This window comes from Sceloporus occidentalis, unplaced genomic scaffold (assembly GCF_023333645.1).
Source record: "Sceloporus occidentalis isolate IW3139 unplaced genomic scaffold, rSceOcc1.0.p SCAF_21, whole genome shotgun sequence".
NCBI lineage: Eukaryota > Metazoa > Chordata > Lepidosauria > Squamata > Phrynosomatidae > Sceloporus > Sceloporus occidentalis.
In genome coordinates, this window is record NW_028317001.1 from 6,200,371 (window position 1) to 6,226,721 (window position 26,351).

The window sequence follows — 26,351 nt, forward strand, 5'->3', positions numbered from 1 at the left end:
ATAGGTAAATCCAAGAGACTGAGTGATTGTACTCTGATCAGGACTAAGTATAGGATTGGATACAGGCTAAGATTTAGTCCTACTTGTGGCTATAACAGGGCATTCCCAAGCCAAGATGGCCAGGCAACAGTGTGGAAAATAGGCACTCTCCACATGGGCAGAGACACTCTCAGAATTGTGACTTCTCTGCATGCAGAAGGCTGCCATGGGAATTGGTTGTTCCCTTCCCATCAGCTCAATCCTCTGGTGCCCCCCTCCCTGATCCTGGGAGGAGGGCTGGATCCCATGGAAGGGGGGCAACCAGAGAAGAGAGAGCTCCTTTCCTGCCCTGCTTGACTGGGGAACTCCCTGGGGGATGGAGGGTAACTGCTTTGGCCAGTGGGAGAATGGGAGGCCACAAGACCAGAAAGCCTGACCCAGCAGAACCCTCTATGATCCAGTGTTGTTCCGTGTGGAATGGGGCTAGGAAGCAAATGCCCACCAATGCATTGGCCCAACGGAGGTATATGTCATCTGCATGTGTCACCAGCAGGATGCTGTCCTCTGTCTCTTTGAGTGCTGCAGGGTTTCTTGCCAAGCCAATCCTAACCCTGGGCCCTTTTCTCAGGACCTTCATCTCGACCTCCTTGTACACGGCTTTGGGGCCTCTCTTTCTGGAAGTGACCCAAGTGCAGGACCACCAGGACCCCTCTGCAGACCTGATGGCCAACACAGAGGCCAACCGGAGGGAGTTGGGCTCCAAGGGAAGGAGGCTGTCAAGGTACAACAACTTTTTGGTGAGTCACTATTCTATTAGCTTCTTCTGGGTCACTGCTGTGCCAGTTTATGAAAGGAAGCAAATAAAGTACGGCCTGGGTTTGGGAGACACAGTCCTGGTTAATCCTCTGTCATCCCAATATTTCGAGGGCTTTTAAAATGTCCTGGTTTCTCTCTTCTCCTCCCACTTTCCCAATTCTTCAGCTCATTTCAATTTCTGCATAATGATTGCCAAGGAGTTTGCAGCCCATCAACTCAAAAGTGGGGGTTGGAGAAGAAAGAAGGGGGCAGGGACTTGCCCTTGATAGGAGTCTGAGGCAAAACCAAACTGTTGTGCCCTTTCCCACTTGTGTGATCTTCTTCATAAACAACTTTGTCCATCTTCACCACTTTCTGCTGTTGCTTTTTAAAAATGACATTTGCCTCTGAAATTTGGCAACAAATGGCTAAATGCACTATAAACTTTGGAGGCTAAATGTACTATATGTGTCGGGATAGTCAGTATTCTAATCTATCATTAATATCCCAGCCATGGCCTAAATTATATTGTATATTACATTGAAAGAATTCGAGACAAACTGGATCTCAAAGGCAGTAGCTTTTTTCTTGCTAACAGAATTTAAAGTTTATTTCCTGGACTAAATTCTGAGGTGATCAAATTATTTTTGGGATGCATCATGTGCTTCTCCCTCTCCTTTTATTAGTCATTCTCTGGATGAGGGCTATTTTCTATTGCAGGTGACCTTTGCAGAAGTGGCGGTATATTTCACTGAGGATGAATGGAAACTGCTGACGAAGAGGCAGAGACTCATGTACAATGGTGTGATGATGGAGAATTACGAGAATGTGGCCTCTATGGGTAAGGAAGCTGAATTCATGGCCCTTACTATGAAGACTGAGGGCCCTTTCATTCTACATTATCATGGCACTATGATTCCACTTTAGAATTATAGAATCAAAGACTTCCTTATTGCTCTCCTTTGGATAACTCCAGCTTCTCAACATCCTTTTTGAATTGTGGTGACCAGAAATGGACACTATATTCCAAGTGAGGGTCTGACCAAAGTAGAACAGAATTGCACTATTACTTCCCTTAATCTATAACACAGAATCAAAGAGTTGAAAGAAACTAGAAAGGCCATCCAGTCCAACCTCCTGACATAACACTATACCCATATTTATGTAGCCTAGAATCACATTGGCCTTTTTAGCTGCTGCATCAAACTGTCGAACCAGGTTCAAGTTGTGGTCTACCAAGACATCCTAGATCCCTTTCACACATAGTTTGTCGTAGCAGCTTTCTGTGAAATCTTGGAATTTGTAGTTTAGTGAGTCACTATTGCTCTCCACTTTCTAAGGATTCTAAATATCCTATCCTAAACTGTCAATTATAGGATTTTGTGGGAAGGAACCATGGAGATAAATGCTTTTTGATTCCAAATGCTCCTCAGCCCATCCCTGACCAAGATTCCTGGCTTTTTTGGCCCCTCTTCAAGCCTTTTGAGACTCTGGAGAGACTTCTTGGGTAAAATCCCTCTGTTGGCCCTGCAATAGCTTAGACAACAATGGCAATGTTCTCCAGTGTTTCTTTTCCTACCTGAACTTGCTTAGTTCCATGGTTGATTCAAGAGGCCCTTTGTTACCCAGAATGTTGGAGTCTGGGGAGGACACCCGCAAGTGCTATGCTTTTAGGGCAATTTGTTACTTAGCTGAAAGGAGAGATAAAGTTTGGTTGGGGCAAGAGCAACTTTGGGATTCAGCTTAACTAGACCAGGCCTGGAAACACAGAGAACTCCAAAGGCATTTGAAATAGTTTTTTATTTTTTATTGAGGGGAAAAGCATAATACACACACAAACACACACACACACAAGTGTTCACACACACGCACAAGAACTAGATAACAGGTGGGAGTGGTCAAGAGATGTAAGACTTTCATAATGGTAATACTTTACCTAGGTTGATCTTGATTCCAATTGCTGAGGGTTCGAAATGGGAAGAGAAGTCAGGAGCTCCTGTGACAAGTGGGGTTTGCAAGTGCATTGAGGTGCTTAGTCATGTAAACCGACAGACTGTCTGTCTGTAATTGGACTGATGTCAAAGAACAGCCAGTCAGGGCAGATATTTATGCTGTAATTGTTGCTTGAGGGCAGAAACCGAGTGTCCAAAGGGTTTAAATTGCTTTAGAATGTGTCCTGGGGGGAAGAATGGTCTGAAACCAAATTGAATGCAATGGGTGCTTGGAGTAAATAAATCAGACAAAAAGGATTAGCACACTGGCTCTCAGTCCTTCTTGGCTCTGAATTCCTATCGTGTTCAGAAGCCAATATCCAGCACAATCTGAGGCTGACGTTCCCAGGTGCAGCTCAACAATAACATAGCAGAGTACGGAAGTAAATATCTAGATATAGATATTGGCAATGCACTGACCACTTTTTACACTAAAAATCTATCTTGAGTTACAAAATAATACAAATATTTGCAAGCTCTCCTCTCCGAGTTCCTTCAACTTCACCATCTCTTGTACACACAACTCCAATCCAATCCACACCAATCCGCATGTGAGCTGCATACTATATTGGTTGTGAGTCATCTCCTGGAGCCAAACAGCATGAAGGGACCTCTGCAGTTAGCTTCCATCATGCCTTGGGCTCTGACTCAGGACTCTATGGCAGTCTCAAAGGATAAGATGCCACCTGTCAATCAAAGTATATTTGCACGTGTTTAATGGAATATTTTTTCAACAGTCCTTTGACTATCTGCTTCCACTGGTTCCCTCAAGGCTGTCCCGATGCAGTCTCTTCTTTGCTAGCTCTTATGAGTAAGGATACAATCATTCCATGGATTTAGGAACATAAGCAGCAGGGTCATGCTTGGGTTACTCATAGCAAATTTATTAATTTAATCTCAAATAAGTGGGGGGGGGTTAATGAGGGCTAAAACATGGGGTAACACCCTCCTCTTTTAACTCTGATTTTCAGTCTTATCTGTCATTGTTCTTCATTACAGAAGAACATTTGAGTCATCAGAGAGTCCACACAGCAAAGAAGTCACATAAATGCCACCATTGTGGGAAACGTTTTGCTTACAAGTCAATTCTTGTCATACATCAGAGAATCCACACAGGAGCGAAGCCATACAAATGCCAGCATTGTGGGAAATGTTTTTCTCAGAGGTCAAATCTAGTGACACATCAGAGAGTCCACACAGGAGCAAAGCCATACAAATGCCAGCATTGTGGGAAATATTTTTCTTCAAAGTCAAACCTAGTGATACATCATACAGGTCACACTGGAGAGAATCCATACAAATGCCAGCATTGTGGGAAATGCTTTTCGTCGAAAACTTACCTAGTGATACATCAGACAGGTCACACTGGAGAGAAACCATACAAATGCCAGAGTTGTGGGAAAAGTTATGCCTACAAATCAGTCCTTGTCATGCATCAGAGAATCCACACAGGAGCAAAGCCATACAAATGCCAGCACTGTGGGAATTGTTTTTCATCAAAATCAAACCTAGTGAGACATCAGAGAGTCCACACTGGAGAGAAGCCATACAAATGCCAGCATTGTGGGAAATGTTTTTCTCAGAGGTCAAACCTAGTGAAACATCAGAGAGTCCACACTGGAGAGAAGCCACACAAATCCCAGAAGTGAAATGACATTATTTTTCTCAAGAAGAAATACAAAGAATACATTTTCAATCCACTGGTGATAAGAAAAGGCCCTTGAGATTTTGTGTGTTAGGTTTGTTTGCCGATATGTCTGTTTAAGTTTTAAAGTTATATTTTGTTAAGTTTTGGTTTTAATTGCTATTAGTATATTTCTTTGTTTTAGTTTATAAATTTGGCTGGGGATTATGGGTTGTGGAATAGGTTAGCTAGATAGAGGGGTGGGATTTGTGGCAGCTGGCTAGAATAGTTATTTGATTGATAGGTTTGGGAATTTGTGGGATGTTGGATGAAGAAAGTTGGTAGTCGGTATTAACATAAAGAGGACTAGTTTCTGTGCATGGCAAAGAGGTGGTTTTTTAGCTATGAGGTGTAGACTGTGGGAATTGGAGGCAGGGGCTAGGTTTGGAAGAGGTTGGAGTTTTTGGTTTTAGGGATTTAGGTATTCTTTGGCTTGGGGAGGGCAGCTCTGGTTTAAAAGCTGAATTTCTCACTAAGTGTTCTTAATAAGTTCTTTGCTGTTTAAATACACTGGACTCATTTATGGACAGAAGTTGTGAATTTGCACAAAATTTGAGTCCAGCTCCGCTGGTTGGGCTCCATTCTGGAAGGAAGGAAAGAAGGACGGAAGGAAGGAAGGGCATACTCCTTCCCTTCTTCCAAAGGCCGAGAGTGGAATAAGCAGCAGCAGCAAGGGCCTTGCGATCCCTGCGCATACTCAGGAGGGGCTTTTGGTTGCTAATGTGCATGCAGAGTTTCAGCCTCTGAAGCCATTGCTGCCCTCACAGCCTGCTCTGAGGGAGGGAAGTGGAGGAGAGCCCTTGTTCATTTGAAGGATTGGCTGGACGGTCTTCGGGGGGGGGGGGGGTTGTAAGAAGGAATGAAACCCTGATCTCCCAGCAAAGAAAGGCAGGGGACTTGCTAGTCCGCCTCTCCCTCTTTCTTTCCCTGCCCCCTCCTTCAGGGGGTCCTTGGGGCCCAGGTACTTGGGAGGTTATTATGAGAAAAGAGGGCAGGGGGACCCTTGGAGAGAGGCATGGCCATGGAGGGGAGGGGGATCTGAAGGTAAAAAGGGGTTTGAGAAGCCCCCTTCCTGTTTGAAAGTGGGGCAGAGGAGAGACCCTCCCTTCTGATGCCTCATTTGGGGGAGATTTTTGTGCCAAATAAAGAACATCACACAGCATAGGCTTCAATAGCATTAGACCAATCAATCAAATTTTTTTATTAATGCTTAAGCCAAAGGCCATTTGCATGATTAAAATGTAAAATCAGTGACAGAAATTCAGAATTATAAAATGTTCCATCAAATAACTAACAGCCAAATTTTATACATTAAACATAATAAAATTCCAGACATTTAAATAAAACAACATTAAAAACAACTTCAAAATTTAGATAAGATCATCCCCATGACAATCAACTGCGATGTCCGCTATTAACATTGCCCGAATTTTGATTGCTGCTGAGGCAAACAGTGAAACCTTATAAGTTACCTGAGAATCACTATCAGACAGGAGAAAAAAAATCTTTTCAGAAGTGGTATTAGACTCTAAATTGGACAGAATAGATCCCATAAATTTAGTTCTTGGATCAGTATATAGTGAGCAAAAAAGCAGATAATGAGGCAAATCCTGAATTTCTGGAGCTCCACAAATATATAAATGGGAATCCTTAGGTGTTGTGTGAATATCTACCATCGATCATGAATGAAGGCATTGTTTTGAAACGAAGAGCTGTAAAAGCCTGCCTAAGCTTTGGGAATGTAAGCTTCCCTCGGTAAACAGTCATCTGATGGTCCAATTTATATAATCTAAACCATTTGGGAAATTTCTAATTGTTAATAGCCAGTCTATCCAGATACACATCATGGTTAAAAATGTATTCACGAAGCTTCTCTCTTGAATTCCGGGTAGAAGGATTTTCAGTTAGAACAAGATATGATTCAAGCAACCTATGGTATCTTCAACTCCACACTTTGCAACTTGGTAAATGTTGGAAACACAACTTAGGAAAAACCTTAACCAGAGAACCTATTACAGATCTCCAGTAGTTAAATAAAGCAAAATGAATACAAGCTCTGATGGAAGGGAGGAAGATCTCAGCCCAAACCAAAGCTGCAGGTGTTTCAGGTGAAAGTAGAAGCAATTTCTTGAAAGATGTATTCTGGATGGCCTCCAGTTTCACCAACTGGGAATCATCCCATCCCCACACAAGCGCCATATAGGATCTGAGCTATAACTTTAGAGCTGGTGCGACCAGATGACCCCCTGCCTGGTTGTAGGATCTAAGGATTGCTCCAATAGATCTCACAGCCATTGCTCTACTAGCTTCTATGTGGGACCATTTTAATAGGTCCTCTGCCCCCAACGGAGGGAATAGTGACCTTCAGCCCAACCTTGACCAGGAAATGATCCATGGTCCATGGCAATGCAGAGATAGGACTACCTCCATCCACGGATGTGCCTGTTCCATACAGAAGACCACATTCAGAGTATGACCTGCACAATGTGTGGAATCAGAGATTGTGATGATCTCCTGGGGTCCAAGCAGCCAAACCACAGCTCTGTTATGGCGCTTAGCCCAGCAGACCCTTAAATTCCTTAAATCACGCTGCCATCATCCAGTGAATTATAAAAGGATTTCCCTTAACCTACACTGGGACCGGTTAAGGAACCTTATTTCTACTTCTTTACTGATCTTCCCAACCATCAACCGAGCCAAAACACGTGTAAAAGGAACATCGAGTAGTAGATACTCCAAGGAGATATTCATTATAAATAATAAATATAACTAAATTATAAATCATGCAAGATATTTCATACAAGGGATTAAAACAAATAAATAAACCCAAATGTTCAATTCTGAGACTAACTTCCAAGATCCGCTCTTTAACTCTCTCTCTCTGGATCTCCAACCGACACAATTCCCCCAACTGTCTCTTGGTCTCTCAGGCCTTATATCTCCTTCTGACGGAAGCTTCCAGAAGAATCTTCATCTTGCTCTCTGATTGGTCAAGAGAGCCTTCCGTAGCAGTGATGTCATTCTGCATTTGCATAAACCTCTCTTTACTGCCTGAATAAGATCTCAATTGACTGGAGCCCTGTTATTACAACAACAACAACAACAACAACAACAACACCTCTTTTCCTTGGAAGAGATTCACAACTATCCCTTCTTTCCTGGATGGGAAGAATAGGAGGATTCCAGAGGTTCCCATTTCCACTAAGATTAGGAGTTCCCAAATTCCCATGGAAGAGGTTTCCTAAGGCATGTGCCAGGTCAGAGCGGGGAACGGGGGGGTTCCTCATGGGTGAATTACCATTTGTCAGCTGAACTTGGGGCTCAGGGTCCCTAAGATGAGGAGGTGCCAGGGCCGCCCAGAATCTCCTTTGAGCCTCCAGGACAGCAAGACTCAGGGGACAGTCTGCCAGGGGCTGAGAGTTGCTTGGACCAAACCTTGAAGGCCCTTTCCTAAAAGCTGGCCAGGATTGCTTTCAGGGGCTGGCATTTTCCTCTCAGAGGACCATCAGGATCTCAAAGACCACTCCCCATTTTGGATTTTGTCTTTTGACTGTGCTGCCCTCAGTGGAGACTTACTTACTCCTAAGGTGCCATAGAGGTGAGTATTGAATGTACAGGGAAGATGGCGTTTGCAGTCATTTCCACCATTGAGCTTACCTTGTGTTGTCTTCAAGCCTGTCAAGAGACAGCAGGAAAGTAACCTGGAGGAGAAAGCAAAGTCCCACATTTGCTCCCATAAGCTCCCCTGAAGCTTTTCCCAGCATGCCCTAGTCCTCAGTTTCCCTCCCAGGCTCCACCATTTCCTAGAGAGATGGAAACCTTCAAGGGGGTCAAGCCAAGCTCTCCTCTGCTTCACCGAGGCCTCCTTCTCCATCCACTGTTGACCTTTGAAAGGGAGACATAGACTGCTCCTGGGAAAGTTACTTTTGGAGGGACAGGGACTCCCAAAACCTCTAAGTCTGGCTCTAACATTAAGGGCTGGTTCTCACTGGTGATTTACAATGATTTAAAATACCCTGGTTCCGTTAAAAGCGATTCATAATAACACGGTAGTTAACCCGCGTTCTGAATCACTTTTTTTCCTTCGTTCTCATTTACCAATTGATTCGCTTTAAGTGATATGCTTTCGTTCCTATTCAAATGAAACGGTGTATATATAAACTGGTTTTAGCCTTATTTCGTTCCCACTCACCATTTTGGGGCTCTCAATCAAAGCGACGTCATCATAACGTCACTTTTAAATTTCGCGGTTTTTTATAAAAGAGCCAATGAGGAGGCGCTGAAAGTGCTTATGAGTCCTGTAATTATTCGTGGGGAAGGATGGTTGAGGGAGAAAGAAAACTGGAAAGAGCTTCGGTTCCCTAAATTCGCTTTGGCCGCCCCATGGGGAAAGAATCTTTGGGAAAGATTGCTCCCTGGGCTGTCTTGGGAGCCATGAAACAGGGATTTCCTGCAAAACCCATTCCATAGTTCCTCTGGAAAGAGCTTCGGTTCCCTAAATTCACTTTGGCCGCCCCATGGGGAAAGAATCTTTGGGAAAGATTGAATATTTGGGGAAGATTGCGCACCCTGATGAGCAGGAGCAATGATTTTGATGTGGCACCCATTAATTGCTCCAACAACTTGAGGAAATCCTAACTCTGCAAAACTGGCCATGACTTAAGAATAAAACATATAAACAAAGCATAAGTCTTTTTTATTGACATAAACATTGAAAATCTCCTATAGAAAACCACCACATCAGTATCAAACAGTATAAATATCAATCACTGCAGAGCTATCTAAGAATAGTGAGTAATGGAATAGGATTTCAGTAAGCAGGCTTTTGCCATCACCAGAGGCTGAGAGAGTGTGACTGGCCCAAGGTGACCAAAGGGTCATAATCCAGTGCTCAAACCCCTTTCAACACGCTGGCGATTACTATGCTATGAGAAAGAGAGAGAGAGAGAGAGAGACATACAGACAGTCTAATTAGATAGGTACATTGGCTAGACAGAGAGATCAGATAATTAGATAGACAGAGAGAGAGAGAGAGAGATGACAAATAGATGGAAAGATAGTCTGGATAGGTAGATGGGATAGTTAGATAGACAGATTGATAGATAGTCATACATGGTTGGAAGGGCAGACAGATGTACTGGACAAGTATATTAAATGGGCAGATGGATGGATGGATGGATGGATGGATAGATGTATATGGGTAGACAGATACATACATGGTTGGACAGACAGAGAGACAGACAGAATACATACAGATGGATGGATAGAATAGAGAGATTTAAACACTGGCTAAACAGACTGAAATAGAATAGAATGGGCTGCAGGCAAAGCGAATTTTGGGAAAGCTCCTTCCAGAGGAACTATGGGATGGGTTTTCCAGGACATATCCCCACTTTATGGCTACAAAGACAGCCCAGGGAGGGAGCACTCTTCCCCAAAAAAGATTATCTTTCGAGGGTTGGAAAATGGGATCAAGGAGAAGAAGGCAGATTCCGTTTGGGAAAGAAATGGAAGGCTCTATTCCCTCCCCCCCCCCCCCCCGCATCCTGCCTCTCCTCCGTTACAAATGGTGTTCAATGCACACACACACACACACACACACACACACACACACACAGCAGATTGGGAAAGAAAGATGGAAGGCTCTATTCCCCCCCTCTCCGTTACAAATGGTGTTCAATGGCTCCCCTCACACCGGGGGAAGCCTTTAAGAGTCCTTTGACAGAAAAAGGCGCTTGAGCGGCCGGGACTTCAGGCGCTAAGTGCTGAAGAGATTAAGCGCCTGTAAACCATTAAAAATAATAAAAAAATAATAATCCTTGAAAGACCGCCGCGGACAAAGGGGTGAGGGAAGCAAAAATGGTGACAGCCACGACAGATGAGGACAAGAAAGGGCAACTCCTCCAAGCCAGCCCCTTGCGCTCCGCTCCTCCCATCCAGCTAAGCCGATTTCAAAGGCTGATCATTCCTATTGAAATGCTCCGAATCCTATCCCGAATCAAGGAAAAAATGTAGGTTCGACCCTTCTATTTTTTTAACCCGCGTTAAATGACGATAATGCGATTCAAATTATAAACCGCTTTACGATTCGATTTTAAGTAGGAACAATTGCGGGATACTCTAGAACTGTTCTAGAGTTAATTCGGTTTCCAGTAGGAATGCTTCACCTTGGATTCGATTGGAATCCCGGCGTATCAGTCAGTGAGAACCAGCCCTAAGTATGTCAAATATCTGCAATGAACTGGGACAGGTCTTACACCAGGAGTTGGGATCCTGAGACCCTCGCTCCATATCCCCATTATGAAAAAGGCTGAATCTCCATGACTGGTGCTATGTTTCAGACTCTTGGGATGGGCAGCCAGGAAAACAGAATGCTTGAAAGAATTCAAAGTTTTATTAGATAGAGATAGAAGTGCAAGATGCCTTCAAATCATATGTTCTGAATCAAAGACAGCATCACAGAGGCTCTAATAGTTTTACAGGACAGAATCTGGATAGACACTTCCTCCAAACAAAAAGTATTTCACATTTCCACTTTCTCTCCTTTCTGGAAATGCTGATGCCTCAAGGGCTGGATCCTAAGCAAAATAGAGATAAGGTTTGAACTGCAATTCAGAGGTCAAGGTTTGTATGTCATTTTTGATGCAATTTACTATTTTCAAGGTCCAACTGTATAAATGACTTAATTTTTTTAAAAAAAATTGTTATAATTTTAATGCCTTTGCATTGTTTTGAATTTGTACTGTATTAAATTTACTGTTAGCCACCCTGAGTCCCAATATTGGGAGAAAGGATGGCTGTATATAAATAAACTAAATAAACTGGAGATCCCTTGAAGATCCACGGGTTTCTTGGTGTGAATAGCCCTCCACCAATAGAGACAGAGACTGAATGAGTCTGTCCAGAATTGCTAGGGGTCATTTTTGGCACCTGGGTTGTGTCTCCATTGCCCAAACCTAGCCCTTTGACACCATGAAACTTCCAGGACTCTGTCCAAAAGAATCCTGGGATTTCATCTTTCAGGTACTTAGAATTATATAGCAACTCATGAAGGACTGCATGGGGCTCTCTACCAAGCATCCAGTTCTAAGCACCCCATTCCCAGGTTTCTCTAGGGTGGATCCACAGCCGGTAACATGGCACCAAACTGGTACAATTGGATAATATGTAAAGGACTTTGGTTGCCTAATTTCTGGTGTCCCTCCATCTCTCTTATAGGGTTGTGAATTCAAGTCCTGAGGTTTGTGAGCGAATACCTAGGACCTGGGGCAGGGCCTCTAGCGATCTCATTCAACCTAATGCATAAATTACAAACCATAGTCGCTCACAGTTTGTCATTCAAATCTACTCAAGGTACTTTCCTGTGTAGAAATGAAGAGAGAAATTTTTAAAGGCCTGCTCCCAGATCAAGGGGAAATGAGAGAATTATTCTTTCTCACTTGCTTGGAGAGACAGGATAAAAAGCGTGAAGTCGAAGGCTTTTTGTGGGATTTTCGGGCTATGTGGTCACGTTCTAGAAGAGTTTCTTCTGATGTTTGGCCAGCATCTGTGTCTGGCATTTTCAGAGATTCCAGTCACAGATGCTGACGAAACGTCAGGAAGAAACTCTTCTAGAACATGGCCACAAAGTCCCAAAAATCCACAAAAAACTAAGGATAAAAAGCATTTAATTTAGCCTCCTTCTTTCTAGCCAGATGGCGAATGCAGAGTTTAGTAGTGAGCCTTGTACCACCACAACTGAGAGAAAGCAAGAAACTGAACCAATCCATAGCCCCTGCAATTTTTCTAGTTGAAGAAACCAATGAACTAAGCCTCGCAAATTATAATAAGCTACTGCTCTCAGATCTGATCTGGATGTTTGCACAGAGCCCTTTCCTCTTTCCTGGAATTGGGCTCCCTCCAAAATGGAGAAGAGGCAGCCTCATCTCCTGTCTGAAGATCATGCATGAAAACTGGAAGCTCAATGCCAGGCCCTGCTGTATCGTATCCTTACTGCCACGTGTAAAAAGGGCAAGGAAAAACACCTGTTACAGGAGAAGAAAGCAAATAAAACCTGATCCTTTCTGGTCCAGGTTTAGGTCCTGGGCAAAAGAAGGGAAACCAGGATTTGACTTGGGAGTGAGCGAATGTTGTGTGGCCTGCCCTGCCTGCCCTGGGGCCTCCCTGGGGACCAAATCCATCTCCCTTCTCTTCCCCCTCAGTCAGCATTCTCACAAAGGAACCAAATTTAGGGGTCTCCCATCAGCATCTTGAAGCACCCACCTTTCCTTTCCTTTCCTGGCAAGGAAACCCAGAAGGAGCCCTTCTTCCTAAGCAGCCAATGACCAAACCCACCAGCCTTCTAGAACCCTATTCAGGCTCCAAGCCAACCGCTAACAATGGTCCAAGGTCAGGGCTGCTTTAACTGTCTGGCTGAATGCTAGGGAATTCTGGGAACTGTAGTTTGGGAGATATTTAGTCTTCTCTGTCAGACAACTCAGATGCCATAATAAACTAAAATTCCCAGGATTCCCGAGCACTGAACTAGGGCAGTTGAAGTGGTTTATTTCTGCAAATTGGATTATTTCTGCAATGTGTTTTTGACCTCTGTTACTATTTGAGCATCCACAAGGCTCTGTGGGTTTGAAGGGAAGATTCATCATCATCATCATCATCATCATTATCATCATCATAATTTCTGCAGTGTTTTTGAACCAAATTTGAGAGAGCCCTGCAGCCTGGATCTGACCAAATCCCAAATATTGCCCTCTGCTGAGAGGGCAATATTTGGGATTTGGTCAGATCCAGGCTGCAGGGCTCTCTCAAATTTGGTCTGGAGATATTAACCTTTAAGGACCAGAGCTCCTCAAAGGCTGACTTTCCCAATCTCTCCTGACAGACCCTCCTGGACCTAGAGCAGCCTCAAAGAAAGGGGTCCCATTGAATGGGGGGCCCATGTCTTTCTGAGTCTGTGGGTCCAGAGGAAGAGGACTGTATTCCAGGACCCGCTTCCTAACCCACAAGGCATCTCTTAGCATTTGCCCAAAACTGCTCTTGAACATGCAAAGATCAGGCAAGCAAGATCTGCTTTGCTGTTTGCAAAAAAAGATGGAAAAACAATGGGCCCTTGGTATCCTTTGGGATTTGGTTTGGATAGTAAAATCCATGGGTGCTCAAGTCCCATTATATAAAATGGGTGACCTTGGGTAAGTCACACTCTCTCAGCCTCTGAGGAAGACCAATGGCCAACTGGAAGGCGGACAACACACACACACATCTACATGATGGAAATGCAATCCATTCTGGGCCATTAAACCCACTGTGGGGGAACCTTGGGCAACAGACACTCTCTCAGCCTCAGAGGAAGACAAAGGGCAAAGTGGAAGGCAAAATTGAAGCCAAAGAAAGCCTAGGAATAGGGTCACTAGACAAGAGTTCAAGGCACGCAGCACACCCCCAGCCCCCAAGGCACACTCTCTCAGCCTCAAACGATGACAATGGTAAACACCCTTTGACAAAACCTACAAAGAGACTCCTGTGACAGTGTTGCCTTAGGATCCCCAGAAAGGAATTGAAGGCACACAATTCTCCTCCCAAAGTCTGGGAGGAAAAGAGGAGGAAGGCTTAGAGGAAGAGGAGGAGGAGGAGGTAGGCTTAGAGGAAGGGCCTGAGGAGGAGGAGGAGGAAGAGGAAGAGGAAGGGCTTACAGGAAGGGCCTGAGGAAGAGGAGGAGGAAGAGGAGGAAGGCTTGGAAGAAGGGCCTGAGGAGGAGGAGGAGGAGGAGGAGGAGGAGGAGGAGGAGGAGGAGGAAGGCTTAGAGGAAGAGCCTGAGGAAGAAGAAGAGGAGGAGGAGGAGGAGGAGGGGCTTACAGGAAGGGCCTGAGGAAGAGGAGGAGGAAGAGGAGGAAGGCTTAGAAGAAGGGCCGGAGGAGGAGGAGGAAGGCTTAGAGGAAGGGCCTGAGGAGGAGGAGGAGGAGGAGGAGGAGGAGGAAGAGGAAGGGCTTACAGGAAGGGCCTGAGGAAGAGGAGGAGGAAGGAGGAAGGCTTAGAAGAAGGGCCGGAGGAGGAGGAGGAGGAGGAAGGCTTAGAGGAAGGGCCAGAGGAGGAGGAGGAAGAGGAAGGGCTTACAGGAAGGGCCTGAGGAAGAGGAGGAAGGCTTAGAAGAAGGACCCGAGGAGGAAGAGGAGGAGGAGGAGGAGAAAAGCTTAGAGGAAGAGCCTGAGGAGGAGGAGGAGGAGGAGGAGGAGGAGGAGGAAGAGGAAGGCTTAGAGGAAGGGCCAGAGGAGGAGGAGGAAGAGGAAGGGCTTACAGGAAGGGCCTGAGGAAGAGGAGGAAGGCTTAGAAGAAGGACCCGAGGAGGAAGAGGAGGAGGAAGAGGAGGAAGGCTTAGAGGAAGGGCCTGAGGAGGAGGAGGAGGAGGAGGAGGAGGAGGAGGAAGAGGAAGGGCTTATAGGAAGGGCCTGAGGAAGAGGAGGAGGAAGGCTTAGAAGAAGGACCTGAGGAGGAGGAGGAGGAGGAGAAAGGCTTAGAGGAAGAGCCTAAGGAGGAGGAGGAGCAGAGAGACCTCTGGAGGATTCTGCAGAGGAAGAAGAAAGAGAAGAAGAAGGGGCTCCTGAGCATATGCAGAGGCTTCTGGGGGAGAAGCCACCGGGAGAAAGCTCCTGGTTGTAACTTATTATTACTATTATTAGTAGTACCATTAGTATTATTAAATTTTATTTATTTATCAAGACATGGAAAGATGTATTTATAAAGAGTATCTCAGTGAGTCTCTATATTATAGCATCAGGAAAGATTTTAGGTGTTGTTATGGTTTGGAAATCCTGTTTGGGGTCCCTTCTCACTTTGGAGCCCTTTCATCCTCCATTTTAGGTTCCCTGAAGGCCTCAAATTGCCAAATGCCAAGCATTGAGGCAGAGGCAGCCATTTTGTGTTCTGGTGGCCATTTTGTGTTCTGGCGGCCATTTTGTGCTCCTTGTGACTGTGGGGAATAATGTTCCGGAACCTTCTCTGAGCCTCAGTTGAACAGAGGCTTCTCTTTCTCTCCTGAGGCTCCAGAGTCAGAAGGAGGCCAGGCTCCTTGGGCCAAAAGGAAGGAAGTGTGTCTCTTTGTGGGTCTTTTGTGTCTTTTCTGAGAGGGTTTTCTTATTACACAGCTCTGCTCCTTCTGGGGAACATGGGTTTTAAGAGGGATCAGAAATGGGAGGATAGTTTTAATACAAGCCTTATTCTTCTTCTTCACAAACATTGGGCTTTGGCTTCTAAGAGGAGACTAGTCCCCCCAAAAAGGCCAAAAGTGGCTCCTTTGGGAGGTTTTAAAAGCCTCCCCAGTTTTCTTATTAATAGATTTTCAGGCAAGAAGGAAGGAGGCAGACCAGGATAACCCATTTTACCAAGAATGAAACAAACATAGAAACAAACAAACAACAAGAAGAATAACAATTAGAGACTAAAACAAACTATTTTTTTAAAGGAAAACCATTATTAGGAGGGTAAAAACAAGACATGGGTGCGTCTACCCTTTTACAACTGACTCAGGCTGTATCTGCACTGCGGAAATAATCCAGTTCTAAAGTCTGTTAACTCTCCTATTTCCATCCTATGGAATCCTGGGATTTGTAGTTTGTTGTGGCATGAGAGCTCTCTGGCAGAGAAGGCTAAGTGTCCCAAAGTTAAAATCCCAGGATTCCATAGCACTGAGCAGTTAAAGCGGTGTCAAAGTGCCTTATTTCTATAGTGCGGATGCAGCCTTCCTGGGAAAGGGGCTGATGCTGGGGAAAAGCATTGGGGACCTCTGGAGGTTTCAGCAGGTTATTTATTTGTTTAATTATTTACGATGCACTCCTTTCACATCTATCTACGGGGACATAACCAGGGCCCTCTCCAATTCCCCATCCCCTAATCCCCCTCCACTCTAAGAAGGCATGGAGTATCTGTTGTGTAGGGAAGCTGCAGTGAATCTATGCTAGGTCCAGGGTCTTTGTTTGGTGCAGAGGGAGGAAGGGGGTGCCCACTTCTGCATCAGCCCAAAGGAGGCATATGGCACCTGCGTATGTCACCAGCAGGATGCTGTTCTCTGTGTCTTTGACTGCTGCAGGGTTTCTTGCCAAGCCAATCCTAACCCTGGTCCCTTTTCTCAGGAACTTCATCTCGGTCTCCTTCTACACGGCTTTGGGGCCTCTCTTTCTGGAAGTGACCCAAGTGCAGGACCACCAGGGCCCCCCGCAGACCTGATGGCCGACACAGAGGCCAAGCGGAGGGAGTTGGGCTCCAACAGAAAGAGGCTGCCAAGGTACAACTCTTCGGTGAGTCACTATCCTAATAGCTTCATCTGTGTCACTGCTGGGCCAATTTATGAAAGGAAGCAAATAAAATAATGTTCAATTTTGGCAGAGACAGTCCGGGTTAATCCTCTGTCACCCCATTATTTCGGGGGCTTTTAAAAAGTCTTGGTTTCTTTCTCTTCCACCCACTTTCCCCCTTCAGCTCACTTCAGTTTCTGCATAATGATTGCCAAGGAATTTGCACCCCATCAACTCAAAAATGGGGAGAGGAGAAGGAAGAAGAAGGCAGGGACTTTTCTTTGCAAGGAGTCTGAGGCAAAAGCAAACTGCTGTGCTCTTTCCCACTTGTGTGATCTTACTCATAAACAACTTCGACCATCTTCACCACTTTCTGGTGTTGCTTGCCCACATGTGTCTTGTTTTTCCCAGCTGTGAAACATTGGGTGATATGGGAGAACGTCTCTGGATATAAAGTGGGGGTGGCCCTGTGGCCCTCAAACCCAAAGTGCTCCCCAGAACAGCTTTTTAAAAATGACATTTGCCTCTGAAATTTGGCAACAAATGGCTACATGCACTATAATCTTTGGAGGCTCAATGTACAAAAGTGTCAGGATAGTCAATATCCTAATCCATCATCAATATCCCACCTATGGCCTAAATTATATTGTTTCTTATATTGTATGTTATATTGAAAGAATTTGAGACAAACTGGATTTCAAAAGCAGTAGCTTTTTTTCTTGCTAACAGAATTTAAAGTTTCTTTCCTGGACTAAATTCTGAGGTGATCAAATGATTTTGGGATGCATCATGCCCCCCCCCCTTTTTTTTTTTTTGTTAGTCATTCTGTGAATGAAGGCTATTTTCTTTTGCAGGTGACCTTTGCTGATGTGGCGGTATACTTCACTGAGGATGAATGGAAAATGTTGACAAAGAAGCAGAGACTTACGTACAATTATGTGATGATTGAGAATTACGAAAATGTGGCCTCTGTGGGTAAGGAAGCTGAATTCATTGCCCTTACTATGAAGAGTGAGGGCCCTTTCATTCTACATTATCATGGCACCATGATTCCACTTTAGAATTAGAGAATCATAGAGCTGGAATAGAATCATAGAATCTTAGAGTTGGAAGAGACCATAAGGGCCATCCACTCCAACCCCCTGCCATGTAGGAAATCTAAATCAAAGCATCCCCGACAGATGGTCATCCAGCCATTTTAGTTGCCCTCCTTTGGATGTGTTCCAGTTTCTCAACATACGTTTTGAATTGTGGTGCCCAAAACTGGACACGGTATTCCAGGTGAGGCCTGACCAAAGCAGAATAGAGTGACACTATTACTTCCCTTGATCTAGACCAGGGGTAGGCAACCTGCGGCCTGTGGGCCGGATGTGGCCCGGCGAGGCCTTGGGACCGGCCCCAGCCCGGTCCTGCCGCCGATTGCCGCCGGGGCCTTTGGCGTCTCACGCGAGGGGCATGGTGGGGCAACTGTCTATAGAAGCCTCAGAAACATGCATTTATCTTAACATTTTTTTAAAAATCAGCAAATTTTTTCACATGTCCTCCATTTTTTATTTAAAAAGTGCCCTCCATTTGAAAATTTTGTCCTACATTTATCCCGGTTTATTTATTTATTTAATTTTTTAAAAAAAGTTTAATTATTTATTTTTTGGCTTCGGCCCCCCAGTTGTCTGAGGGACAGCAACCCGGCCCCCGGCTCAAAAAGGTTGCCTACCCCTGATCTAGACACTATACTTCTATTGATGCAGCCTAAAATTGCATTGGCCTTGTTAGCTGCCACATCGCACTGTTAACTCATGTTCAACTTGTGGTCTACTGGGACTCCTAGATACCTTTCACAAGTAGTTTTATGCAGCCAGGTTTCCCCCATCCTATATCTGTGCATTTCATATTTCCGCCCTAAGTAAATAACTTACTTTTCTCCGTATTGAATTTAATTTTGTTAGCTTTGGCCCAGCTTTCTAGTCTATTCAAGTCATTTTGAATTATGATCCTGTCCTCTGGGGTATTAGCTAGGTATTCAGGCTAAACATTCCCAGCTCCCTAAACCACTCCTCATAGGGCTTGATGGTTTCCAGACCCTTCACCATTTTCATTGCTCTTCTTTGGATACACTCCAGCTTATCAACATCCGTTTTGAATTGTGGTGACCAGAAGTGGACACAGTATTCCAAGTGAGGGCCTGACCAAAGCAGAATAGAGTTGCACTATTACTTCCCTTAATCAATAACGTAGAATCATAGAATTGAAAGAAACTAGAAAAGCTATCCAGTCCAACCCACTGACATAACACTATACTCGTATTGATGTCGCCTAGGATCAGATTGGCCTTTTTAGTTGCTGCATCACACTGTTGACCCATGTTTGAGTTGTGGTCTACCAGGACTCCTACATCCCTTTCACACATAGTTTAACTGTCATAGCAACTTTTTGTGAAATCTTGGAATTTGTAATTTAGAGAGACACTATTGCTCTCCACTATCTAAGGATTCTAAATATCCTAATTTAAACTGTCAATTCTAGGATTTTATGGGAAGGAACCATGGAGAGAAATGCTTTTTGGCTCCAAATGCTCCTTAGCCTATCCCTGACCATGTTTCCTCACTTTTTTGGCCCCTATTCCCGCCTTTTGAGACTCTGGAGAGGCTTCATGGGTAAAATGCCTCCCTTGGCCCTGCAGTGGCTCAGAGAACAGTGGCAAAATGGATACCACTTCCCCAAAGGAATGCTGTCGGATATTGAGGGGCAAAATATTATTTATCCCCCCCTCAAGGAAATACCATGTGGGGGTGCCCTGAGATCCCCTGGGGTCCAATATGACCACTGCCCCCCATCAACAACAGTAGTCCATCCCTGTCTTAGGAATTTATCAGACAAGGGGAATTGGAAGTATATTCCGATGGCAATCTGAATGCAATCATGTGGTTTCACGTTATTGCGTGATAGACTGCCACATGCAAATTCGGGCCATGGCATGCTATTTTCGGGCAACGGGGAGCCAGTTCGAACGCAATGCACATTCACATAATTGCGCTAAACTAGCAACTTGATGTGAATGCGTTCTGGCCCTACTTTCTTTTCATTCGAAATTAAGAGAAATTCCTCATGTTCGATAAACTCCTTAGAGATGTCTTAAGGCTGTTTTATGGCTACTCTCTGGCACTTGACCCTCACCAAAATTGGAGTCCAGGTCCCAAACCCACTTGCTCTGCCTTTCCCAATGAATTATTTGTATATTGATTATACTGCCTTTCTCAACATATGGGCCTCAAAGTGTCCCTTTTATGCATCACACACACACTCTGTGGGTGTGTTTCTGTCTGTGATAGAGAGATGGAGGGAATGTGAAAAATAGAAAGGCAGGGAAGAGATGCTGAGGGTGAAATGGTAAAGCAGTGCAGATGGGCAAGAGGGAAGGTTGGGGAGCGGAGGGAGAAAGGGAATGGGATCAGGCCTCTGGGAGCCAGGAGGGGAAGGCAGGAGCAAAGCCAGGATCGCCTAGCTCTCTGCTGAGAGGAAGGGACCTCTGGGAAGGGCCAGGAGAGGGGCCTTGAGGATTGGGAGGCAGCCACCAACCTCACAGATTTTAAGAACTGGATTGAGTGAACTGGTGAGAACACGGCTCAGGCCCTTGTTTTCAGGGATATTAAGGGGCTCCATATAGCAATTATCAGCAATGTCTATGAAGAGAGGAAAGGCGACACAAAAATTCCTTTTTCTCTAATGTTTTTCTCTAACCTGAGTTTGTTTAGCTCCATGGTTGATTCCAGAGGCCCTTTGTTATCCAAAATGCTGGAGTTTGGGAAGGACACTTGCAAGTGTGATGCTTTTAGGGGAATTTGGTACTTAGCTGAAAAGAGAGATATAGTTTGGTTGGGGCAAGAGTGACCTTGGGATTCAGTCCAACTATACCAGGCCCAGAAGCACAAAGAGCTCCAAAGGCATTTGAAATAGGGTTTTTGTTTTATTCAGGGGGAAGGCAAAACACACACACACATAAGGGTTCACACATGGACAACAACTAGATATCAGGTGGGAGTGATCAAGAGATGTAAGACTTTCATAATGGTAATACTTTACCTAGGCGGATCTGGATTCCAATTGCTGAGATTTCGAAATGGGAAGAGAAGTCAGGAACTCCTGCAACAGCCATCCAGGACAGATATTTATACTGTAATTGTTGCTTGGGGGAAGAAACCGAGTGTTCAAAAAGGATTAAATCACTTCAGAATGTTTCCTGGGGGGGGAAATGGTCTGAAACCAAATTGAATGCAACGGGTGCTTGATGCAAATATCACAGACAAAGGATTAGCACACTGGCTCTCAGTTCCTTCTTGGCTCTGAATTCCAGACGCGTTGAAAAGCCAATATATAGCACAATCTGAGGGTGATGCTCCCAGATGCAGCGCAATAATAATGTAGCAGAGTACAGAAGCAGATATCCAGATATAGATATTGGCGATGCACTAACCACTTTCCACAGTGAAAAATAAGTGACAGACACAGCTGATTTCATCAAAATCCATGGAGGTTCTCTCTCCTGAGTTGCAAAATGATACAACTATTTGCAAGCTGTCCTCTCCGACTTCCATAAACTTCACCATCTCTTGTACACAGAACTCCAATCCAATCCACACCAATCTGCATGTGAGCTGTATACTCTATTGGTTGTGAATCATCTCCTGGAGCCAAACAGCATGAAGGGACCTCTGCAGTTAGCTTCCATCATGCCTTGGGCTCTGACTCAGGACTCTATGGCAGTCTCACAGGATATGATGCCACCTGTCAATCAAAGTATTTTTGCACATGGTTAATGGAATATTTTTTAAACAGTCCTTTGACTATCTGCTTCCACTGACTCCCTCAAGGCAGCCCCCATTCTTTGCTAGCTCCTATGAGTAAGGATACGATCGTTCCATGGATTTAGGGGCTTAAGCAGCAGGGTCATGCTTGGGTTACTCACAGAAACTTTCTTAATTTAATCTCTAATAAGGAGGGGTTAATGAGGGCTAAATCGCGGGATAACACCCTACTCTCTTAACTCTGATTTTCAGTCTCATCTGTCATTGTCCTTCTTTGCAGCAAAACATTTGAGTCATGAGAGAGTCCACACAGGAAAGAAGTCACATAAATGCCAGCATTGTGGGAAACATTTTGCTTACAAGTCAATCCTCGTCATGCATCGAAGAGTCCACACCGGACAGAAGGCATACAAATGCCAGCATTGTGGAAAATGTTTTTCTTGGAAGTCAGACCTAGTGAAACATCAGAGAGTCCACACAGGAGAGAAGCCATACAAATGCCAGCATTGTGGGAAATGTTTTTCATTAAAATCATACCTAGTGACACATCAGAGAGTCCACACAGGACAGAAGCCATACAAATGCCAGCATTGTGGAAAATGTTTTTCTTGGAAGTCAGACCTAGTGATACATCAGAGAGTCCACACAGGAGAGAAGCCATACAAATGCCAGCATTGTGGGAAGGGTTTTTCTTCGAAGTCAGTCCTAGTGAAACATCAGAGAGTCCACACAGGAGAGAAGCCATACAAATGCCAGCATTGTGGGAAATGTTTTTCATTAAAATCATACCTAGTGACACATCAGAGAGTCCACACAGGACAGAAGCCATACAAATGCCAGCATTGTGGGAAATGTTTTTCTTGGAGGTCACACCTAGTGACACATCAGAGAGTCCACACAGGAGAGAAGCCATACAAATGCCAGCATTGTGGGAAATGTTTCTCTCAGAAGGCACACCTAGTGAAACATCAGAGAGTCCACACAGGAGAGAAGCCATACAAATGCCAGCATTGTGAGAAATGTTTTACTTCAAAGTCACACCAAGTGAGACATCAAAGAATCCACACAGAAGAGAAGCCACACAAATCCCAGCAGTGAACTAAGAAAAAGTCAAGAAGGAATACAAAAAATATATGTTCTATCCAGTTGTGATAAGAAAAGACCCTTGTGATTTTGTCTGTTAGGTTTGTCTGTCCATATGTCTGTTTTAAATTTATATTGTGTTAAGTTTACCTTTTTATTGTTATTAGTATAGATCATTGCTTTTAATTATAAACTTGGCTGGGGATTATGGGTTGTTGTATAGGTTAGCTAGGCAGAGGGGTGGGATTTGTTGCAGCCGGCTGGAATAGTAATGGGAATGATAGCATTTGGGATTTGTGGGATGTTGGCTGAAGAATGTTGTGGGTTGGTATTACCAGAAAGGGGGCTAGTTTCTGGGAATGGCAAAGGGGGCCTTGTTCCCTGTGGGGCATAGACTGTGGGAATTCGAGGTGGGGGCTATGTTTGGAAGAGGGTGGAGGTTTAGGTTTTGGGGTTTTAATGTATTCTTTGGCTTGGGAAGGGCAGTTCTGACTTAAAATCTGAATTTCTGACTATGTGTTCTCAATAAAGTTCTTTGCTATTTCAGCACACTGGACTCTTTGATGCACATAAGTTCAGAATTTGCACAAAACTGACACTTTGTTCTCTCTTCGGTCCTCAGCTCCATTCCCAGCCACAAGAAGCAAACACACACATACACACACACACACACACCAACATAGACAGACAGAGCTGTATGTACAAAGCAAAGCCTTCCTTTCCTGCCTTTCCCTCCTGAGTCTAGCTTCTTACCTTGGGCTCCATTCGGACCTCCTCCAACTCTCCTCAGACGGAGGGAGGGAGGGACGAGAGGCTGCTAAACCCCTGGCACACTCTTTCCCTTCCTGCAAAGGCCACCAGAGGAAGAAGCAGCACCAGCAGCAAAGCCTTGGTGATTCCTCCATATGCTATGGAGGGGGCTTTGGGGGCATGTGCGCATGTGCAACCTCAGCCCCTGAAGCCATTGCTTGTCTAATAGTCCTCTATTCTGAGGGAGGGAGGGAAGTAGGGGGATCCTTTGTTCATTTGGAGGTATGTCTGGAGGGTCTTCTGGAGGATCCTTTGGGGGGGGGGGGTTATAAGAAGAAAGAAAACCCCTCTGCTCCCCCCCCCCCCCAAACAAAGGCAGGGGCCCTGCCAGGCCTCCTCTCCTTCCCTCCTTCCTTCCCTTCCCCTTCCTTGGGGATTCCTTTGTGCTCAGGTATATAGGGGGGCTTATTACGAGTAAAGGACTTAGGGGGACCCTTAGGGAGAGGCATGGCAATGGGGGGAGGGGGCAGGGTGATCCAAAAATAGAAAGAGCTTTGAGGACTGCCCTCCCTCCTGGAAAGTGGGGAGAGACAGACCCTCCTTTCTGATTACTCATCCAGGGAGAAATTTGGCTTGGCTAGGCCCTCCTTTTTGCTTTCCAGGAAGGGGGCAACCTTTTCATCTCTGGGAGGGGCTGAGATGGGGTTCAGAAGAAGGGAGGCCCCCAGTCAAAAGATTTTTGTGACAAATAAAAAGCATCACACAGGAGAGGGTTCAATAGCATTGGAAACAGCATTTTTTTTGGGGGGAGGAGTTTTCCTGGGGTCCTAGGGGAAGGGGGCTCTGTCTGGGGGGAGAGAGAAGAGCCCAAATCTAGGCCAAAGCCAAGAGGAGGCAGACAGAGTGACCTCAAAGCCCCTTCTGGGGAGAGGGACATCCCCCTGGCAACCTGCAAACTAGGCATAGAAGCCCACAGGATCTGTATTAGACAGACACACACATTCCAAATTTATACATTTCCCTTCACAACAAGCCTGCAGAGGAGGGTCAACAGTGAGACCCTCAGTACTGGAAAAATTGTCTCCCCCCACTTCTGGGAACATGCTGAAAGGGCCTTGGACCCCTTGATGGGATTTAGATTAAAGGAGGAGAAGTAAGAAAGGAAAGAGGGAAACTGCCAAGGGAAGAGAAACATAAAGGGAGTGCTGAGGTGGAGGAGAAGCATCTGGGAACCGATCCAGTCGCCTGCCCCCCGGAGCCCATTCTGAGAACCTTCCACAGCTCACTGTGACGCTTTAAATGGCCATTTCGTAGATAAAATCTCTCAGATAAGAGCCAACTTGGACTCCGATGTTATTGCAGAAACTATAGGTGAGGTGTCCAGTGACTCTGTGAATAAGATCATACTGGATCAAATTGAATCTATGAGTACCAAGGATGTTGACAAGCTCCTTGGAAATGTGAAGAAGACAACTTGCCCCCTCGACCCTTGCTCTTCATGGCTGGTCCTCCAAGGAGGAGATGCACTTTGGACTCACCTGAGATATATTATAGATGCATCTCTTAGGGAGGGCTATTTTCCATCTTGCTTAAAAGAAGCGGTGGAACGGCAGCTTCTGAAGAAGCCCTCTCTATATCTCTTGGACATGAAAAATTACAGACTGGTCTCCCATCTTAAAATTTCTAAGCAAGGTGATGAGAGGGCAGTTGTTCTTCAAGTCTAAGCGGTCTTGGATGAAACAGATTATCTGGACCCATATCAAACTGGCTTCAGGATGGGATACGGAGTCGGGACTGCTATGGTCGCCTTAGATGATCTCCACTTGAGTATTGACAGATGAAGTGTGACCCTGTTGATCCTTTTGGATCTCTCAGTGGCTTTCAATATCATTGATCATGGTATCCTTCTGGAAAGCCTGAGGTAATTGGGGTTCGGGGGCACTTCATTGGGCAGATTCCAGATGGTGATGCTTGGGGAGAAAGTTGCTTCTCCTAAAGGGAGCTTAAATTTGGCATCCCGCAGAGTGCCATCCTGTCCCCAATGCTCTTTAACATCTACATGAAACCTCTGGGAGAGATCATCTGGGGTGCTATCAGTTGCTGGTGACACCCGGATATATCTCTCCATGCTGCATACCTCAGCGTCAACAAAGGAAGGCATCTCCCCTCTGAATGAATGTCTTGAGAAAGTAATGGCCTGTATGAGGAAAAACAGATTAAAACTGAATCCAGATAAAACAGAATTACTTGTTGTAGGATATCCTAATCCAGGTATGGAGGTTTGTCAACCGGTCCTGGACAGGGTCACACTTCCCCTAAAGGACGGTATTTGCGGTTTAGGGGTGCTCCTGGAACCGTCGCTCCAGATGTCAACTCAGATAGATGCTATGGCCAAGAGTGCCTGTTATCAGTTTCAGTTGATACACCACCTGCGTCCCTTCCTGGAACCTGAAGACCTAGAAACTATGATGCATGCGCTGGTAACCTCACGTCTTGACTTCTGCAATGCGGTCTACAAAGGGCTACCCTTCAACCAAGTCCAGAAACTTCATCTAATTCAAAATATGGCAGCCAAAGTGGTCACTGGAAGATCTAGAGGTGACCATGTTAAACCTATAATAAAGTCTCTTCACTAGTTGCCTGTTAATTTCCGGGAACAATACAAAATCTTGGTTATAACCTTTAAAGCCCTTCATGGCTTGGGTCCAGCTTACTTATGGGATCCCCTTCTCCCATACAATCCGCCCCACACATTGAGGGCATCTGGTAAAGTCTTACTATTAAAAAGTAGGCTGGCTGCATTTACTCAGAGGACCTCCTCTTCTGTCACCTCCAAGTTCAGAAATAGCCTCTGGAAGAGATCTGATATATCACCAGTCTTTAAGGCTTTAAAAAGGCAACCAAGATGTATCTCTTTCCAGATTAACATTCCAGCAATCTCCTATTAATTTAATTGATTTTTCAACAAATGCTCTAACTGCCTCTG

At 45.0% G+C, this 26,351-nt stretch overlaps 1 protein-coding gene and 1 pseudogene across 2 annotated transcripts in view; one reads left to right on the forward strand and one right to left on the reverse strand.

Moving 5' to 3' along the window:
- LOC149301491 (uncharacterized) overlaps positions 1–26,351 on the reverse strand; it is a 184,074-nt pseudogene that overhangs the window by 91,911 nt on the left and 65,812 nt on the right. The gene's annotated exons all lie outside the window — the stretch shown is intronic.
- LOC149301493 (uncharacterized) lies at positions 1,536–23,206 on the forward strand. The gene is made up of 3 exons (XM_089483970.1): positions 1,536–1,568; positions 3,737–4,394; positions 21,855–23,206. The coding sequence occupies exons 1-3, from the start codon at positions 1,536–1,538 to the stop codon at positions 22,628–22,630; spliced, it is 1,467 nt and encodes a 488-aa protein (XP_089340096.1). The 3' UTR covers positions 22,631–23,206.

What these genes read in the sequence shown, in the direction of transcription:
- LOC149301493 (XM_089483970.1), top strand. Translation starts at nt 1,536, where the DNA reads ATGGAAACTGCTGACGAAGAGGCAGAGACTCAT. An exon ending in ACGAAGAGGCAGAGACTCAT is followed by an intron (nt 1,569 to 3,736) that starts GTACAATGGTGT and finishes TCTGATTTTCAG; the next exon opens with TCTTATCTGTCATTGTTCTT. An exon ending in AGTCCACACTGGAGAGAAGC is followed by an intron (nt 4,395 to 21,854) that starts CACACAAATCCC and finishes CAGGAAAGAAGT; the next exon opens with CACATAAATGCCAGCATTGT.